The sequence below is a fragment of the Yarrowia lipolytica genome, chromosome 1D (assembly GCF_001761485.1).
Source record: "Yarrowia lipolytica chromosome 1D, complete sequence".
Classification (NCBI taxonomy): domain Eukaryota; kingdom Fungi; phylum Ascomycota; class Dipodascomycetes; order Dipodascales; genus Yarrowia; species Yarrowia lipolytica.
In genome coordinates this window covers 2,863,851-2,883,630 of record NC_090773.1, presented here as the reverse complement: position 1 = coordinate 2,883,630, position 19,780 = coordinate 2,863,851, and the positions used below count along the sequence as shown (strand labels likewise).

The following is a 19,780-nucleotide window of genomic DNA, read 5'->3' as shown; positions in this document are numbered from 1 at the left end:
ATGGGTCACGTGAGCCCTAGGAAGTCGAGCCGGCCCGGGCCCGCGCTGATCTGGGGGTCACGAGACTCCCAGAAGGAGCCGCTTCTCTCGGGACCTCCCCCCCAAAAAAAAACAAAAAAAAAACAAAAAAAAACAACAAAAACGCGGGTCCAACCAATCACGTTCATTATCAGATCAAGTTGCGGATTGGAGATAAGGGTACTTGTAGGAGGTCTGTAAGGGAAGGGGGCGTGTGTTGTCATGTGACAGGATCACGTGACCATGCCGATTGGGTATTTTTCCGTGGGTCGTTCTCGTCTGTACTTGTACTAGATTTGACAGCTTTGTACGTGCAGGTTATGACAGGGTTAGATGCTTAGGTAATGGGTTTATCCAGATGAAACTGCGGTTCAAGGTGCGATGTATGACACATCACGTGACCCATAATTCACCGCGCTACAAGTATATTGGTACATTGGTGTACCATACACTAGATAGTAAGGTGTTCTCTTCCCTGGCATGTCAATTGTATGTTGTATCCTTCTCTTTTCTTCTGATCCATGTTAACATTGGCGGTTTGAAACCCGCGGATGTTCTTTTGGGTCCATTTCACATTCATCTATGGTTGCACCAGTGTTGCGGGACCCTGTCTTTCTCCCAGCCAGATGTTGGTGAGACTTGGTGAGACTACCACTGGTAGCAAGCACAGTGGGTGATTCGACCAGAGGACATCAATGGGAGGTGAAAATTATAGAGTTCGACAGCAGGCAGGAACGAGTGGGGTTAGAAAACGGCGAAAAGTGGCCGAAATGCAAAGTGGACGACACGGTTGTATTACCAGTCTCTCGGGGATTACGACTATGTAATTTATTCCAAGATTGCGTCTATAAATAGTCCAGCAAAAGGTCTTATCTCAGTCGAGCCCTCCCAACTGAAAAAAATTAAGTTGTCCAAGATGGGTGTGGAAGGAGATCGATCTGGGATTTAGACAAGGCTGGAAAATTGAGATAACGAGGGATATCTGCCATTATTGAGACATTGCAAGTGTAGGGAAGTTTCGTCTCTCTTGTTGCGACTTTCCAATCGTGAGATATCACGCCGTTGGCTTGGAGGTAATAAGCTTTCTGCAAGGTTACCCTGATGTAAAAAATCAGTGCGGTCCCAGACCACCTAAAAATTTCCTCCACATACATACAACACCACACACCGATTGCAATATGTCCCGATTTTTTGCTGGTGGCTCCGACAGCGACGACTCGTCTTCGGACGAGGATCTGTACGGCTCTGGCTCCGAGTCCGGCTCCGACTTTTCCCAGGACGAGCAGGACGGAGGAGATGATAACGACGATGACATGAGTGACGATTCCATGTTTGCTGACGACTCTGACGACGACAGCGACGACGACGAGGACCTGGGCGGCAAGGGCGCATCTTACTTCCTCAAGTCGTCCACCGTGGCCGACTCGGACGATGAGGAGGATACCGGTAAGAAGACGGTGCTGTCTGCCAAGGACAAGCTGCTTGCCGAGCTGGCCAACTGCTCCAAGCTGATTGACAACGGCAAGCGAATCAACGACTGGGTGTTGATCCAGGGCGAGTTTGACAAGCTCAACAAGGCCATGGAGCGGTTCACCAAGCAGCGACATGGCCTGCCCCCCAAGGTCTACATCCAGTGCATTGTTGAGCTGGAGGAGTTCCTCAACACCCAGCTGGAGGACAAGGCTGGAATCAAGAAGATGAACGCGTCCAATTCGCGAGCATTCAACACCGTCAAGCAGCGGGTGCGAAAGAACAACAAGGAGTACGAGGCTGCCATCGCAAAGTACAGCAGTGGTGGTGACGTGGCAGAGGAAGAGGAGGAAGAGAACAAGGAGGACAAGCCCAAACCCCGGGCCAAGGATGAGTTTGTGCTCACCGCTCCCTCCCAGGCTTCCAATGAGGAGTTCACCACCGTTGGCAAGGCTGGAAAGGCTCTTGTGTCCCCCACCGACATGTTCAAGACTCTCAAGACCGTTCTGGAGAGCCGAGGTAAGAAGAACACCGACCGGGAAGACCAGGTGCGACAGCTGGAGAACCTGCTGCCATCTGCCTCTACCGTCTACCAGAAGATCTCTGTCTACACCATGCTTGTGTCTACTCGTCTGGATCTGTCTTCTGCGTCTGCTGCTCTTGCTCCCGAGAACTGGCTCAAGGTTGTGGGCGACCTCAACGACCTGCTGTCTATTCTCGAGGAGAACATTGATACCTATCACGTGATTGAGACTGCCCCCGAGATTGAGGACGTTGAGAAGGGCCCCGTTGCCCGGGAAGACGGCGTCAAGCTCATTCCCGGCTCTGTGGCTTCTCTGGTTGAGCGTGTGGACGACGAGTTCACCAAGGCCCTCCAGTTCATGGACCCTCACACTACCGAGTACGTGGACCGTCTGAGAGACGAGACCAAGCTGTACCAGACTCTCCTCCGAGTGCAGATGTACATTGAGCATGTCTCCGACGAGAAGGACACTCTTGGCCTCGCTCGAATCCTGGTTCGACGAGTCGACCATCTCTACTTCAAGCCCAACAATGTCATCAACATGACTGAGCAGATTGCCTGGGGTGGAGTCAAGGGCGATTCCAAGGCCACTCCTCGACCTACAGAGAAGGACCTCACCTCATCCACTTACCCCACCACGCTCATTTCGAACATGTGCTCCGTTCTGTACAAGCAAAGCAACACTGTGTTCCGAACAAAGGCCATGCTGGCTCACGTCTACCACTACGCTCTGAACGACGAGTACTACAAGGCACGAGATATGTTCCTCATGTCCCATCTGCAGTCGTCCATTGCCTCTGCTGAGCCCCAGCTGCAGGTGCTATTCAACCGAACCCTGGTGCAGCTTGGTCTGTGTGCTTTCCGAAGCGGACTCATTGCCGAGGCCCAGCAGTCGCTCCAGGAGGTCTGCTCTTCTCCTCGACTAAAGGAGCTGCTCGGACAGGGTCTGGCGAAGTACGCCCAGGCCGGAGTTGTCGACAAGCAGCGAGTGCTGCCCTTCCACACCCACATCAACCTCGAGCTGCTGGAGTGCGTGTTCCTGTGCTCGTCGTTGCTTATGGAGATCCCCTTTATGGCTGCCCACAACACGTCTATCGACGCTAAAAAGAAGGTCATTTCCAAGCTGTTCCGACGAATGCTCGACTACCACGAGCGACAGGTCTTCTGTGGCCCTCCCGAAAACACCCGAGACCACATTATGCAGGCTGCCAAGGCTCTGCAGCGAGGCGACTGGGAGGCTGCACGAGATCTGGTCTGTGCCATCAAGATCTGGAGCCTGCTCCCCAACCCCGAGGCTATCAAGGCTATGCTCACTGACAAGCTCCAGATTGAGGGTCTGAGAACCTATCTGTTCACCTACTGGAACCACTACTCAACGCTGTCTCTGAGCACTCTGGCCGACATGTTCCAGCTGCCCGTTAAGGATGTGGCTGCCATTGTCGCCAAGATGATTGCCCAGGAGGAGCTTCCTGGATCTCTTGACCAGAAGACCAACTCGGTCGTGTTCACACAGGCTGTCCAGCAGACCAAGCTGCAGCAGCTCGCCGTGGCACTGTCTGACAAGGTCATCCAGCTGGCCGAGCGAAACGAGCGGCTCGTGGCTGGCGGGTACCAGTTTGACAAGATGACCCAGCCCCAGAAGAGAAAGACGCAGAGAGCTCGATAGGCGAGGGAGTTATCTGAAAACACGAGCGCAAGTGAGTGTGCAAAAATGACAGCAAGAGAGTGCTGAATAGTTGAATAGAGCATGTTATAGGAGTTCCAAAGTTCTGAGTGAGTGCTTTGATGGACATTTAGTAGACTTTGGGAAAAGTTGAGCTCATTGTAGTGGCATGAGAGGTGATTGTAAAGAGAATGTAGAACTAAAAGAATGGTTAGGGAGACGACTACAGGTAGTAATTGTGGAAGTTCAGAAGGATACTGGAAGAAACTATCAAGTGATGACTGGAGCAAATAAAATGATGTTCTGACTGTCCTCACTAGTCCTCACTAGTATAGTATATGCAGTAATTTAGTATATCTGATTCATTTCAGCTGGCTGAAAGACGTTCAATGAGAGAGGGGCGGGTTCACCAGATGTTGGGGAATTAGAGCTGCGAGGTTCTAGTGCAGTGATTATGAAAGTGAATTGCTCTCTTGGACCAAGTCCATGTTGAGTATGGCGTTTTTCTTGCAGTCTCCAAGAGATGGTCTTCAGCAGCGACACATATAGTCCTCCAGCCACTCCATTGTGGGCATTAGTGGGCCAAACAGGATAGAGCGGGCCCCAAAACGACACTTTCTGGGTGGTTGATGAGACAAAGTATGAAGACGTTTGACACGAGTCAACAGCAGCTGTGCTTGTGTAGTCAACTTCTATACTCATTGAGCCAACCGGGTTATTCGCACAGGCACGAAAAGAAGTTTTTTCCCCCGCACTACAGCAATACTGTACATACTTCGAACGCCTGTCTTACATATACACAGGAACCAATGATGCGGTATGCTTGTAATATGAATTACATGTACCGATCAAGCAGGGAACGATACTTTTGATGTTTCTACAAGCAGCTAGAACCCGGTTTTGAGAGGTTTCGCTTAGCGGCTTGGCACTCATCTCATATGCATACGATGACAGAGATCACTGACACATGGACTCTCACTCTCATGGACCAGACGGAACATGTTAAAAACAGAGAGTTTGCAAGAAAAAGATGGACGGAGATTCTAGGGAGAGGTCCTGGGAGGGAACGGAATAAGACATGTCAGCACACTCCTGCTTCTGATCACTACGCTGAGCTCTACGTACTGAGTTGGACTTTCTCATCAACTTGTGTTGTGACCCCACTATCTGACACAGTGAACAAGAAAGCCTGGGTTTTCTGATACGGGGCTCTGCGGAAATTGCTAACTCTTCATCCCGAGCGGCATGACACAACTATGGGGCTCGTTACCTAGGGAAGTCAACGTTGGCAATAATGTCAGCAGATCTTCCAGACCATCTCCAGTTTTGCCTATATATATATCCTGCAAAGTCCGCATCTACTTTTTTTTTTTTCTGCATATACCATTCATTTTAATTATAACTTTGCTGTGAAAGAATAACCTTTGAAATGAATGTACGCTTACACGAATATTACTAATTAAACACGTTTAGTGTCATGGTCCATCTACTACACATGCTCATCCCAAACTTTTATTCAAAGTCCAACAAACTTATCAACTACATTCCAGTGTTTACTCCTCAACAGATCTATTACCAACTAATCCCAACTAAGCCCCAAGTTGCTCTTGTTGTTCCTGTAGTACCCCTGCCACTGACAAACTTGGAAAATGAGATCACTAATGTCGAACTGGTACTTGAAGTGTCGCATGAGAAATCTGGCCGAGTCGCAAGGCGTCTCTTTCATGTGGTTCAAGACATATGTAGCCACATACTGTTCATGTTCGTCAGTCCAACCCGTAGGCATCTTGAGAGTATCGTCAAAGAGAGTGTGTGCCGATAATGAGTCAATGGGTAGATATATATACCTATGGAAGCGGCATTGCAGCCTCAACTCATCGTAGCCTCCATTCACCTTGCCTCAATTCACCTTGCGTCAGTTCACCGTTGACATTATCTCCATAGCGGTTGTCTCAGTTGTTTGAGGCTGTAGGTACATTGGTCATTTTGGCGCTTGAAATGTCCTGAAAACAGAAATATATGGACATAAAAGTATATAAAAAGAAAAAAATGAGCATAAAATCCATATCACAATTGCCAAGAAAAGGACGGAGTTATTGATTAGTACTGTAGCTGCGTTTTGATATTACGAGTTGGTGAGTGGAGGGTAGACTGAGAACAAGAACGCTACAGAATATTCTAGAGAAACTATGGCGAGATGAAAAGTTGATTTATTGAATTACAGTATTGAGAACTGTCTGATCATACCAATTTCAAATCATTTAGCCACATACCAGCGGTTCTAAGAACTTGTACGGACCACTCGACTAAGTGTCAACTAAATGTTAACTAGGCCTCAACACGAAGTGGAGACAACACTTTTACGACCAAAGATGGAAGGAGGCTCTTTTTTACAACCGTGTTATGTCCTAGAATCAATCAAACACTACAATGTGCAAATATAGAACCAGCACCCCCATCCTGGTCATCCTAGAACCACAAAACAACCACCCACAATTATTACTTGTTCCCTACTAAATTTCACCGAACTACATCTTAACAAATCACCGAACTATATCTTAACAAATCACCTAACCGTATCTCAACAATGCTCAGAGGTGGCTCTCCAAACACATGTCCAGAACATGGTAAAACTCCTACCGGACGTTGAAATTGAACACGCCAGAGGCGATCTTTCCGTCAAAAAGGAGGTGAGAACAAATTCCGGCGCACTTGGTATCTTCCCCAGGTCACAGTTGGTTCTTCAGCTGTGTTATCGGATGAGACGAGTGGGGGTTGTAGATATATATGATTGTAGCTGTTGCATATGATTGTAGCTGTTGTATGTTAGAACGGCAAATGTGCGTTTTTCGAGGCCATATCTTCAACAGTGCCCAAACATTTCCGATATTTTCCCTCAATGGGAAATCTGTTCCGGTATCGTGGGGTCTCAGTTGGAGCTGAAAAGTTGGAAAGAGAAGATTTGTTGTCACAATGAGATCAGGTCTTTGGGGACTCCAGCTGCTCTGACTGTGTATTCGGGGAAGCTGTGTCCTGGATCGACTAACCATGGTAACTAGTTAGTGGTATCATTACATTTTGGAGTGGGTTGAGGTCGAGTTGGGACGCCAGACAGGAGGAAGGATCTCGTATTGCAACAACGCAACCAAGACATTAATAGGACTCTATTGGCAGGGACGAGGACCTGCTTATGATGCGCTGATTAGGGCTGGGCCGGTACCTGAACATCAGCGAGCAGTACCGGCCCAGCCCTTGAAGACGTAGTGTCCCCTCACAATATCCAAGACGGTTGAATATACATTTCCAACACATTATCTGTCAGTAAATGCACAAAGACCTTTTGGTCTCTTCATGGTTGGATTCTTCATCGTTAGACTCTTCATTGTTGGACTCTTCAATTTGGTCTCTCCATCGTTGGACTCTTCAATTTGGTCTCTCCATCGTTGGACTCTTCACGGTTGGACTCTTGGCTCCATCAGTTCTACACTGTCCTGCCCCTGGCTCCAAGTAGCCTTTCCGAGTCGATATTACCAGAATAAAACCTCGAAATGACCCCGAAATCTTCAATGTGGTTGCAAAAACTGTCGACTTCTCAGGACACTCCCCCAGTAAACGTCCACATGGCTGGAGACATCGATATGTTGATTTCCCCAAGATGCCATGATTGTAGTAATTGAGGAGGACGTCATCTTGTGTTATCGAAAGGTCTATGTGGTTAATAAGAAGAATTCTCATCACTTTTCAGCTCCAATTTTCAAAAACGTGAAAGACTGTTCTCCACATGGCGGCAGGCGGTTGACTGGAGACAGGCGAGACTGAGCAAATGCGACGGTGGTAGTGCGATGGCGTATCTTATTGGTACGAGTATTTGGACTTTAGATGTACAGAAGGGCTGTTACTGGATCATTTCAGCTGCAAGATCAGTTGGCCATCTCGGACCGCTACTAATTGACGACAATTACTTGATCCATTTGTTGAGTTTAGTTGAGTTTAGTTGAGTACTTTGAACAGAAAAATCGGATATTCAAGTGTACATGTACTGCACCGCACATATACCTAGACTCCCCCTCAACTGATCAACTGATTCAATGGCATCATTTCAACCCCAAACCTGGAAAAGGAGTACATGCTAGTGTCACGTGATCTCATGAACCAACAGTGGCTGAGTAGACTGTCTCTGTACGATCTTGTACCGTTTCAAACACCGTTGACAAAGCTGTCAGTCTGAACAACTCCTGTTCATCTACATAACCACAACGTAGGATCTGCCATCTAGTCACTTTTAACGTCTACGGGAAAAACTTAAGAGGTAGTGCCATCATCACCCTGGAAGAGACGTACATTGTAGTACAATTCCGACTTGTTCTGCCGTGTTGGTGGCATCTACTTGGTTCTAAAGTCCATCATCTCTACTTCAATGATGACTTTACCAACTCGTCAGACGAGTAGGACTCATTCCTGAAAGACTTGCCATCTGCGGTAACCCAACTGAAACCGTCGCCAACGTTGAAGATCCATCATGTTGAAGATATGTAACACGTGAAAGACAAGCGTTTTCGCAGTACAGGGTCCAAAAAGGGATCGAGGGTTGATTATCAGATGAATACATGTAAGAGCTTTAGAATGGTGACACGTTTTCTTCATTCAAGGCTCGATATACATCTCTAGCTACAACTTCAGTTGGTATGGTGACGCAGGGACCAAACGACCATCAGTCCAGGATATGAAAAATGAGAAGTGACGCTACAGGAATATTTACAACAGACATGTTCAATAAAATACCTCCAATACAGTGGCATAACAGGCAACGTTGAAGTTGCACAACTCTCAAAGCCATATCTCAAAGCCATTGCGTCTTCCAATCAGACCTCGTGGGGGGGGGGGGGAAAGGGGGGGCTCAACTTTGTATCGTGATTCAGGAATGAAACGACTACTTGACCAAACGAGTTCAGTGGAGACAATACGAGTCTGTAATCAGTTTTTTAGGGGAAAAAGACATTATACAGCTATCAGTACATCAATTAGAATCTATAAATATTTCTTCATCGTCCAACAATCTCCTGCTCAACAGTTGATGGTCTTGGTGATGGTCTTGGACTGCACCTTGGTGATGTTCTTGGTGACGGTGATATGTTTGGGCTTGGGGCACTTCTCGTCAGGGCACTTCTTCTTCATGAGTTGGTGAATGTCCTCGGGGTTCTCGGCCGAGTCGGCGGGGGTGAAAGCCATGGTAGTGGCGGGACTAGGAGCAGCCTGCTGGGCAGCGGCCAGAGAGAAGAGAGAGACGATAGCAAGGGTCTTGAGCTGCATGATGAAGTTAACTGGATAACGAGCTTTCGAGGTACGGACGGGTATTATATATTGATTTTGGCATAGAATATGAATCAATATCGAATCGAATGTGTTAATCTATGCAACCAGATATAACTGTGGTTGACTGCCGAAATGAATTGTATGCCGTGAACATGGCCAATGGAGTACACTGCAAGTAATCTCACCGGAGGAGGGAAGGTGAAAGTGAAACGGGCGACACTACAACGTGGAATGAGATCAATTATGAATAGCATCCATGGAATGAGAGACACCAGTGGTTGAAGCAACAACTAGCAGGGATTGGTGTTCGTCAAGGAGTTCTGGAATGTCGCCTTTGAATCTCAACTTGAAGTTCGAATTGAAGTTCGAATTGAATCTCGACTTGTCCACTTGTCTCGACTTTGTGTGGACAATACCCACTTCACATACTCACTGACTGAACATTACAGGTACTGTAGCACAGAGTCGGGACAGTACAAGTACAGTAAAGTACATGCAGTACACTCCAAAGACAATGTCAGTTGCTTTGATTCTTCTTTCTCCAGTTGTTCACGACACTCCAACTGGAACTGAACTGCGCGCGCGTCTTCAGTCCAATTTTCCCCTCCATCTCAATCTCTCCTCCTCTTCTTTATCGGATAGAAATAGCCGCTCAAGTCTCTCTTCCACCGCTTCCACTCCTGACAGTCCTCACACTGGTTCTTCCACGACACGAAATGTCTCCTGACGAACTGGTCGAGCTTGGTGAGGAAGGGACGACTATATTTCCAACATTGAGTCTTTCCCTCGTGTCTACCAACCAGTAGAATGCTCCCCTTGTGCTTTAGATAAGTCCTTTCGCTTCCCTCCTTCACCACAACTCCATACTTGTCTGATAGATACGACTTGGGTAAGTTATTTGTCTGGGCAACATGGTACCACGCGACTTGACGATTCGAAACTCGTGGAAACAGCTTCACAACTCTCAGACTCGATCTGGAGGTGAAAAACACACATCCAGTGTACTGACAGACATGAAGAGCTATCTGGTCACTCATGAGCTTTGTCTGGAACAGTAGAAACGATTTGGCCCGTTCCCAATCAAGGAGAAACCACGCTGAATGTGTTTCCGAATCCAATCTACAATAGCTGTAGCGGGAATTGACTTGGATCTGAAGTCGTTGAACACCAATAGGAGGGAGAGAATATCCAATTGGCAACATGATCCACGAGATGGCGTGTCTCGATCCAGAATCACAAGCCTCCGCATCATTTAAAACTGTTGCGTTCACTTTTTTCAACCACAATTCCTCCTGATAAATCTCCGTATCACTTGTCATAGACTGAACACCCAACAGCGACCTCACCATTTGAACCTGCCGTTCCGTGTTGTTGACTGCAGTTCCACCAGCTTCGGTCTTCTGATCCAGGCTTCTCCTTCCCTTGACTCTCAAAATCCCATCTCTCAAACTCAAGGCATAGACCGTTATCCAATTCTCCTCCGTCACTAGCCAGGTGATGGTATCGCCGTCAAGCGTCGCTGGGTTGGTGAAATTGCACAGGGAGTTGTCTAATTGGGTCTCTGGCGCAAGCAAAGCGTTGCTATGAACCTCGTAATGATCGCTGAAGGGCGGAAGAATCGACTCTAAATCATTTTCCGCCCTCAACTCTTCTATCGCAGCTTCGACATCGACCTTGTCTCCCAGAGAAGCAACGAAAGTCAGTTGTTGCTCAATTGTGGGTTTGTACTCTGCAGACCTTTCTTTCGTCTGGGCAAAGAAGACCTCCTCAAACGCTGCCTTGTAAAGCATGGCATTCGACTGGACTGCTGCTCTCAGGTACGGAGATACAAGACTCAACGCTACCAGAGACCTGGGGTCGCAGAAGGAGAAGACGGTGGAAAGTTGTTCAGCTGGCAGGTTGAGGAGCATGTCCAAGGTATCTAGTCTTGTTGGTTCATTCTCATAGGCTACGGGCGTTTCAGTCTTATATCTTGAAGATGGCGACTGCACAGTAGAGTCAAGAGTCGGCATGTCGGTCGGCCATAATAACCACCGAAAGGTCATCAATCATTTGCTACTGGTAGCTTCCGTTTGGCGGTTCCGGAGTCAACTTGTCCTAGAAAGATAGTAACAAAGAAACAGCCACCTTCTCCTGTCTCATGGGTGCATTCCGAGATGAATTTCGGTACAGTGCTGTGCAAGACAACTATTCCGCTCAAACGCTCCGAAACTCTTTCCGTACCTTTCGGTACGGTACAGCTTACATCTTCTCTGTACAGGTAGAGGCCAACATCATCTCGGGTCGACAGTAACCCCCTGCCAGCATTGTAGTTAGTGCGATCCTGTAGCAGAGAACTAGAGAACTAGCTGAATAGCTGAACTAGCTGAATCCTTTCACCATCTGCCGAAAAACTGTATAGTTGTTCCGTCGTCTCAGATCTTCCTTGACGCTTGCACTGCTTCCGATCCGCCAAGGTGCATCAGACCTGACACGACCCAGGTTCGACACGATCCAGGTTCGATTCCGGTGTTTCCATATGACAAATACGTCTCCGAGTCACATCACTTTGCGCAACTTCCAAATGTCTACTTGCTAATGGCGATAGCAGAAACAGCTTGCCTCGATGGCACCCAATCTGGACCCCAATCTATATTGCTGTTTAGACCCCCTTTTTGGGCAAGCGGCTAAACTTAGGATCCGAGGACTACAAGGTTTGCCGTCGGAGTCCTAAAGGTGCATCTCCAGACGTGTCGGCGTCTTCGGTGCGTGATTCGGAATCCGATGGTCTTGTCAGGCGGAATGACAACCGTGTCGAGGCACAGTTCCCCGTTTCACTGCCCAAAATATGACGACAAGTATCGTATGTATTATTCAGCGTCAAGTAATAACTCTTGTCTACCAGAGAGACTCATGAGGAGAGTCTCCGCACCCTAGTGGAGGATTGGAGTGAGCACGCCACAGGTTGACAAATCCAGCTGAGTGTTTTTGCCGCCCAGACATGGAAACTAGCGGTTCGTCACCTTTTCCATTCAACACCAACAAGATATCCCCCTAGAAGTTCTCGGCAAGCACAGTTGTTCAACCTTGGTCAACAACTACATCCACAGTGGAGAGAGGAACTGTTGAAACCTGTCGAAACCTGTTGAAACCTGTTGAAACCTCTTAACAAAAGGAGTTGTTTGTGGTGTACAAGTACACTGTATGTAGACTTGTGTCCTTCTTCGTCGACAAGCCCAAGTCAACAGACCACATAGCAGAATGTAGCTCCCTACTTTCTACAGAGGTGATCAGAAAGCTATAGATATACTATCGTGTGTCACCGTATATACAGTACCGCTCATTGTCTGACAACTGCTTGTGCTCCCTCTGGTCTAGCTCGCAGCAACCAATATTAGTTTCACCTAAACACTACATAATAACATGATGCATTCCAAAACTAGCTGATAATACACTCTTCTCCACAGAAGAAACCCCATCAAACGTCTTCCAACACCTCGGCTACCCTTCTTTTGTCCTGACACTCACTTTGCCCATACCTTAGACAAAGTAGGGCTTCCACAAAACACCCTCCAGGTCGGCCAACTGATCCTCGGTGAACTTCTTCGAATCAATATGCCACGTATCCTGTCGCGTCTTCTTGAAATCGCCCAAAATCTCCTTGACAGACCGCCCAACAAACTCCGAATCGGAGCCGGCCTTCGTAGCCAGCGTCACCAGAATCTCAGGTGCCCAATCAGGAGGAGGGGACACATACGGGAACGCATTGATGATAGTTCCTAGTCCCAGAACAGCAGTGTGCCGGGTGGCAGCGAGAAGATCACGTGTCGTCTTGTCTTCGCGTGAGACAGCCTTGACTCGCTTGGCCGGGTTCTTCACGAGCAGTTCACGGAAGGTGACGTGCAAGTGGTGCACCTGGGAGTCTCTTTCCTGTTCGGGCAAGCATCGCAGAATACCCGACAATGCTTTGGCGGCTGCAGATCGAATCTCAACCTCCTTGTCGTGCATGAGCTCGGTGACGGTGGCCAGAACACGTGATCGGTGTTTCTGTGTCATCACAAACTGGTGTCTGAAGAAAAAGACTTGTAAGAACTGAATCAGGGCGAGTTTCTGTTTTCGGTGAGAAGCCGAGGAGACAATAGACTCGACGGCAGACACAACGTGATCCATCTGAGACGACTCGAGAGCAACATCACCAAGTGAAACTACCGTGGCAGACGCTTCAATGAGCAGCTCGGGGTCATCTCTAACAAGACACATGCTCATCAGACACTCGAGAAGCTGCTGAATAAGCGGCACAAGATCTCGGCCTGAAGAGGACGACAGACGACGCATGATGAATGCAACCAGAGTCTTGGCAGTATTGGTGATAGACTTCTTGTTGATATCCGATGACGTAATCAGAGACATGCAGTTGATGAGAGGCGATTTGAGTCGCTCAGGAAGAGTGTAGACTCCCAGACCGAGTCCTGTATCATTGGCACACTCATTCTTCTGCAGGAAATCACCCACATCAACAAACCTGTCTGTCTCCTCATACTGTACTCTGTACAACTCACCGAGAGTCACGGCAAGAGCAGCTCTGACGTTGGAGTATTCATGGGCCACGTGACTCCACAGCTGGCCAAGCTGCACATCTGTATCAAGATGCCACTCGGAGTAGTAAACAACTCGCCTGAAGAACTCAAGTTTGGCAACCTGCTTGAACGCCATATGAGATGACTCGTCGATGGTAAACTTGCTAATGAAATCAGCAATAGGTCCCCACAGGCGGGGGTCAATCTGATGAGTAGTCCACGAAATCAGTGCCCACCAGTACTTGACATTCTCAGGAGTCAGGTGAGTCTTGATGACCGAGGTAAAGGTATCAAGAATGGTTTTGTTGACCAAATCACGGGTCTCACGGGAAGACAGGAACTTCAGACTCAGCAGACAACCTCCAAAGTACTCAGTTAGCGTTCGGTGAGATTGCTTGTCAGTAGGATCAAATGACTTAAGAACCAGGTTCAACAGATCCTCAATAGTCCACGTGACCAATTTGAGCTGGTAGAGACGCAAAAGAGATGCGACAAACCCACATGACTCCACAGAAAAGTCAGATTCATCATCAGCATCGTTGGTGTTGTCATGGATGAGTTTCCTGATCATTTCCAGAGTGATAATCTCAGAGAACACAGACATGGCCGATTGGTCGTGCTCTGATAGTGTGAAAGGGGCCGAGTCTCGATGACCACTTGTTAGCGTACCACCCAAATCAATCACTTCCAACTTCTTGGGCCACAAAAGCCATCCAAAAGCGCAGGGCACGTCTAAGATCCATCCAGTCTCTTCTCGCTGACGTAGAATGGTGACAAGACGGCCACCAAAGTCTTTGTCGGTCTCAATCAGAGTGTAACCAGCCTTCTCAACCTGGTCACTGGTCACATGACTCATATCATAGCCATTCACAGCCAAAGTGAGCACCTTTCCAATAAGGCCCTCAAAAGACGAGAAGTACATCTGGGCAACCATCGGATGCTGGTTAGTGAGACCCCTGGCAATAACAGACCACGTTTCACGAGACGTCTTCATCTCAAAGCTTCGATTGAGGGACACCTGGATGGAACAGCACAACAGTACCACCTTCCAGTTGCCCGAAGACATCTGGATACGGTTCATAAGCTCATCGACTGACCACGTGACCTTGACGGCTTCGGCTCGTTTGGTAGTCTTTTCAGCACGCATCTTCTCAATCTTGGCATCAACCTCGCCTCTAGATGACTCAGCAGGTTCAATTCCAGCAATATGCGAATCGTCAAACTTGAAATAGCTGCTGGGAAGTCGAAAACCGTCATTGAGAAGAGTCATGAGCAAACTCTGGGCTTGTCGGTTGAGCATCAACGAATCAGCTTCCAGGGCTCTTGTCATAACCTGAATGAACAGCGGCACGTGGCGAATGTTTCGTTTGAGACAAGTGTTCATCACACTCATCTCCAAAACAAGGCAGGCCGAAATAGCCTTCTCCCACTGCTGTTGACCAATAGCCTCGTCACAAGACCGCAGAATGAAAGGAAGAATCAGAGGTCTGCACTTCATAATCGTCTTGATCGCACTTTCCAGACAGCTCTGCGCATTACGTCGAATGTCAGGATAAATAGAAAGACATGATTTCAGAATATCCATAAGGAGGGACTTCTCAAAAGGAGTCATGTGACGAGCTCCAAATTTGTGCAGCAGACGCTCATGGTGGTGGGCCAGAGCTCGACGAATCAGAACAGCTCGGGGGTAGTCTTTTCGCAGTCCCAGAGTGTTGCATTTTCGCACCTCATATGAGTAAGCCGCGATCTGGATGATCACCGACTTGGACGTCTTCTCAATGCCAACATCAGACAAGTACACCTTCAGAGCAAAGAGCAGAGCCTTGAAGGAGGAGATGTCCGTCGAACGATGAGTGAGAAGAGAGTTGTGCAGATTGTGAAGCACGTGACCGATTGAGAGTCGGAGCTTGTGCAAGTGTACATAAGTTGAGTCGAAGAAAGACGATTCAACAACAGCGGCGTCGTTAGACGCATTTCCGGCTCCATCATTCACAGTGATATCACGCGACTCATCGTCCGTTCCACGTGACTCACCCAACAATCTCGCACTCTTCTCGTTCTGCCTGGCAAAAAGGTACCCAGAAGGATACTCACGCAACTTCTTGAGTTCCACAAAATCGCCAAACATGTCAGCGTCGTCACAAATGGGCTCCTGCTCAAACTCAATGTCACCAGGCTCCGCTGAGTCAGCATCGACGTCGGAGGACTCTGACATACCATCATCAGACACAGAGTCGGTCGAATCCGCAGCGGAGTAGGCCAAGTCGTAGCACGGGTCAAAGAGGATGGAAATACCGGCCAGCGAGGTTCGAAGATAAGTCACGTGGCGGGTGATGAAGTCAGACAGCTCAGTTACTCCATCTCCGTTGCTCTGGCCGTTCGAATCGCCTCCGTTCAGTTTGGCAATGACACCGTTAAGAGCCTCAAGACTCAGTCCAACCTGCTCATCAAACAACTGGACGGCAAATCCGACCTCCGCCTCGCCAGGAACATACCACTTGATGACCAGCTGCTTGGGGTCTACTCGTTGGCCCCACTGGATGACGTTATCAATGCCTGGGCTGCAGTCCACCACTGCCAGATTCGTCAGAGACATGAGAATGTGGTGGACGGTGTTTGCCGAGTGGAAAATGATATTTCCCCGACATTTCTCGCGCAAGAACGACGTGAGCTCCATCAGCTCATCTTGGTAATCCATCAGCGTCTTGTTGGCATGAGCAACACACAAATTGAGCACAGAAAGATGCCAAATGAGCGCTCGGTCACGTGGGAGAATTTCTGAGCTCACGTGACGAGTACTACCGGCACCGTTGCTCATAATCTGATTTCGGATACCGTGGAACACTACCGGGAAAAGATATTTGCAAGCAACGGAAGAGTTCACACGAACCATAGCGCCGCTCATATTGGCAATGGCGTCGGTAGCCGTGTGGATCACGTGACCAGAAATGAAATCGGCCATTCGTGCACAGCACTTTTCGAACATGTCCTTAGAAACACCTCCTAGAACAGCCATAAGCATTGGCGTCAAAATGGATACGACTTGAGCCTCGGGGAAATCACGTTCTTTGGAAGCACGTGACACGTCAGGCAGGTTCTCCAGCAAGTTGAAAAGCCGTTCAAACAACGTGTCTACTAAAAGAGGAAAGCCTGTCGTGGTAGCAACACAAATATCGTTGCACAGAGCGGCTGGAAGAGGAGGGAGAGTGCCAGTCTCCTCCAGCATTTCCACGTCATGTGTAATGTAAAACGCGGGGTCGGATGGGGGATGGTACGACTCGGGGTCATACTCCAGTGTCTGGTCACGTGAGTTGTCTTGTGATTCTGAAGACTCAGTAAACGGTACATTCAATGCCGCCACATGAATCACCGACAACGCCTGAAACGTCTTGTCCACATCGTTGGCATCAATACCAGGCAACGCCAGCGATAACAGTGTGGTCACGTGGATGCGGTATCTCGATTGCTGACTAATAATCCTCACGAGCGCCACTAGTGTCTGAAGAGTGGTCAGAGTTCGATGGGTCTCGACCAGTCCCTGAAGTGACGGGTACGCTTCCTTGAGAAACTGAGGGATGATCACGTGAGGCTCCAGGAACGCGAGGCCCTGCAGGCAGTTGATTGCCATGCGAGAGAGGAGCCTGTTCTTAGAGTAGATACCAAAGAAGACGACATTTCTGAGCACATTGACGAACTTGCGCTTCGTGTCGGCTGACAGGAACCGCGAGGGGTCCACGGAGAACACCTGGCCTTCCTGTTCTTGGTTCCATCGGAGGAGAAAGTACTCGACGAGGAGGTTGATGAGTTCAAAGAGTCCCTTGGACCACTTGCCTTGGTTGGAGGGGTGGAAAAAGGACTCGAGCGAGGTAATCAACGTGAGAAGAGTGTCGAGGACATCTGGTGAAGCTGTTTCACTTGTCTCAGGCTTTGTCGTTCCTCCAAGACAACTAATAATGAGTCTTGCAGCTGCTCTAGATGGCTTAGCCTTTCTGACCTCCACATGGTCAATTCTTCTCGTCTCATTATTCACATGATAGGGCTCAGGACAGCTGACAACAGTAACTCCAGACAACGACAGAATAACCGAGAAAAGGAAATTCATCTGCTCCTCGTTGAAGATGCCGTATCTTCCACTGCCGTGCCAGATCACTTGATCGTTCTGTAGCCCGTCGGATGCCAGGCGCGACATGTAGTCGAGCATTTGAAAGTCAAAGTGTTTGGACACTCGCAGCGTCTTCCAGAGGTGGAAGAGAGAGGGGAGATATGTCTGGGGGTTGCACGAAGGGGGTGTAAAGTACATAAGAAGGGAGACGACCGGATGCGATTGTTGGGAAGAGAGGGGGGAGAACTGTGTTAGTAGGGGAACAATGGAATGAAGTTTGAGAGAACGTGAGTGGAAAGCAGCAGGCGGAAAAAACGCGCCAAGCTGTTTGTATCAGTAGTGCAAGTCTGGGCCCTGTTGTTTGTGGGAGAAGGTCAGGATGTGTATCCTGTTGCACTGGTTGCGAGGTGAATGGATCAATAGTAGTTGATGTCATTCCCTTCCTTGGAATCACAGAACTCGCCACTCAGGACCTCCTTCATAGTCTATCCATGGATGCAGCATATGCAAAACTATCTATCCAAGTCGTTCGTAACTGCTTGATTCTCAACCAGTCACAATCCATAAGCAGTGATGACCCACAACCAGCTATATTATACAGCCAGCAGAAATTCACAACCAATCACAGATCGTAGCCAACAGTTAAGTCATAGCAGTCCACTGCAGATATTTTGTCGGTGCGCTTTCGTTAGCTGCAACATTTTGTACTCACGCTTGGCAACAAATCCTCCATAACATCATCAATACAGCCCGGCTCAAAGAAAACCCTCGCCGACTGCACCAACCTCACCAAGGCACTCTTGTCCTGCTGACTGGGCTCTACAAACGGAGGAGCAGGCAAAAAGGCATACTTCAGCAGCTTGTAGAGCGGTTTGTAGTCGAGTTTCAGGCCCTCCTTGAGCAGTAAGACATGCTCACGTGCCAGTAGACAAAACATGGACACAAACTTGTCAAACGGCACATCGTCCCCACCAGGAATGACCGTGTTGGAAGCTGCAGAAACCACAGTCGCGAGAGACAGGTCGTAATAGACCCGAATGAGCGCCAATCGTGCACTCAGGGGCAAATCGAACTTGAGCCGGACCCAGGACTTGAGCTCCCGAGTCCAATGACAGATCGAAGCCGCAGTGACAGAACCCCCGCCAGGAGATAGATCGTCGGCCCGAATGGCGGCGTACAGCTTGGATATCACGTGACTCAGGTGGTTGAGCTGGTCGTCGCGCGACTCGACAGGGTACGGAAGCGAGGCCGTGTAGGGGTAGGTTCGGGGGATGAGTCTGTTGTCGGTGGTGGCTGTAGCAACGTCCTGGAGACAGGTGTTGAGCGCGGCGAGCGAGTCACGCGGGTTGTCACATGACTTATCACGTGACTCGGGTCCTTCCTGCGCCCGTCTTTCGGCCACGTCGACAGTCACTAACGTCATTGTCGATGGCTTTGTATATGGCAGTGTGGGTTGTAGCTAGATCAAGGTTGGGAGATGAGACTGGTGGCGGGAATAATCTTAGTCAGCACTCGGGGGGAGTTGGGGAGGGAGATTTGGGAGATTGGCCTGTGGTTTATACAAGTGGGTGGAGCTGGAAGGGAGACTGTGGCTGTGGGCGAGGCCTATTTCGGATTACTAAGGAGTCTGGGGTGGCGGAGACTCGGTGGTCGGGGTTAGAGAGTAAGGTAAGGTTTAGTGTGGTGCTATAAGTATATTTTGTTGAGGTTAGTTGGGAATATGAGTTGAGAGAAATGTCAGTGTAATGGGTCCGATTTGGGCGGAAGAAACGCGAAAATTGGATAATCGTGGTAAGGAAGACCGGTTTGGCGGTTTCTGTTTGTGTATCTTGATTGGAAGGAGGTACGAGGGTGTTTCGTGTAGATGGCTCCGAGGAATTAGCCGAGAGTCTAATTTCGAGATGATGTCATAATGAAGAGAAATACGAGGGATGACGAAGGAGGGAATAACGAGGGGAATAGCAAAGGGGATAAAGAAGGGAATAAAGAAGGGAATAAAGAAGGGAATAAAGAAGGGAGTAACGAAGGAGTAACGACGACGAAGGGAGAAAAGTATATAGTTGTCTGTTATAACTGTGGACGGTTGTAGTTGTGGTCTGTAGTCCTGGAAGTCAGAGACCATGTTGAGATCAGGT

The 19,780-nt window shown here is 48.7% G+C and overlaps 4 protein-coding genes across 4 annotated transcripts; 1 reads left to right on the top strand and 3 right to left on the bottom strand.

Annotated features, from left to right (window-relative positions):
* Positions 1–1,196: 1,196 nt before the first annotated feature.
* YALI1_D28825g (uncharacterized protein) lies at positions 1,197–3,677 on the top strand (the record flags this gene model as incomplete). The annotated part of the gene is made up of 1 exon (XM_503157.3): positions 1,197–3,677. One exon carries the CDS (start codon positions 1,197–1,199, stop codon positions 3,675–3,677), a length of 2,481 nt encoding a protein of 826 aa, XP_503157.1.
* A 9-nt stretch (positions 3,678–3,686) lies between these two features.
* Positions 3,687–5,460, bottom strand: YALI1_D28782g (uncharacterized protein; the record flags this gene model as incomplete). Its single annotated transcript, XM_068282818.1, has 2 exons — positions 3,687–3,739; positions 5,313–5,460. 2 exons carry the CDS (start codon positions 5,458–5,460, stop codon positions 3,687–3,689), a joined length of 201 nt encoding a protein of 66 aa, XP_068138919.1.
* Positions 5,461–9,598: 4,138 nt separating this feature from the next.
* YALI1_D28726g (uncharacterized protein) lies at positions 9,599–11,032 on the bottom strand (the record flags this gene model as incomplete). Its single annotated transcript, XM_068282817.1, has 1 exon — positions 9,599–11,032. The coding sequence occupies one exon, from the start codon at positions 11,030–11,032 to the stop codon at positions 9,599–9,601; it is 1,434 nt and encodes a 477-aa protein (XP_068138918.1).
* A 1,474-nt stretch (positions 11,033–12,506) lies between these two features.
* YALI1_D28646g (uncharacterized protein) lies at positions 12,507–19,068 on the bottom strand (the record flags this gene model as incomplete). The annotated part of the gene is made up of 2 exons (XM_503155.3): positions 12,507–17,891; positions 18,358–19,068. 2 exons carry the CDS (start codon positions 19,066–19,068, stop codon positions 12,507–12,509), a joined length of 6,096 nt encoding a protein of 2,031 aa, XP_503155.3.
* Between the last annotated feature and the right edge of the window lie 712 nt (positions 19,069–19,780).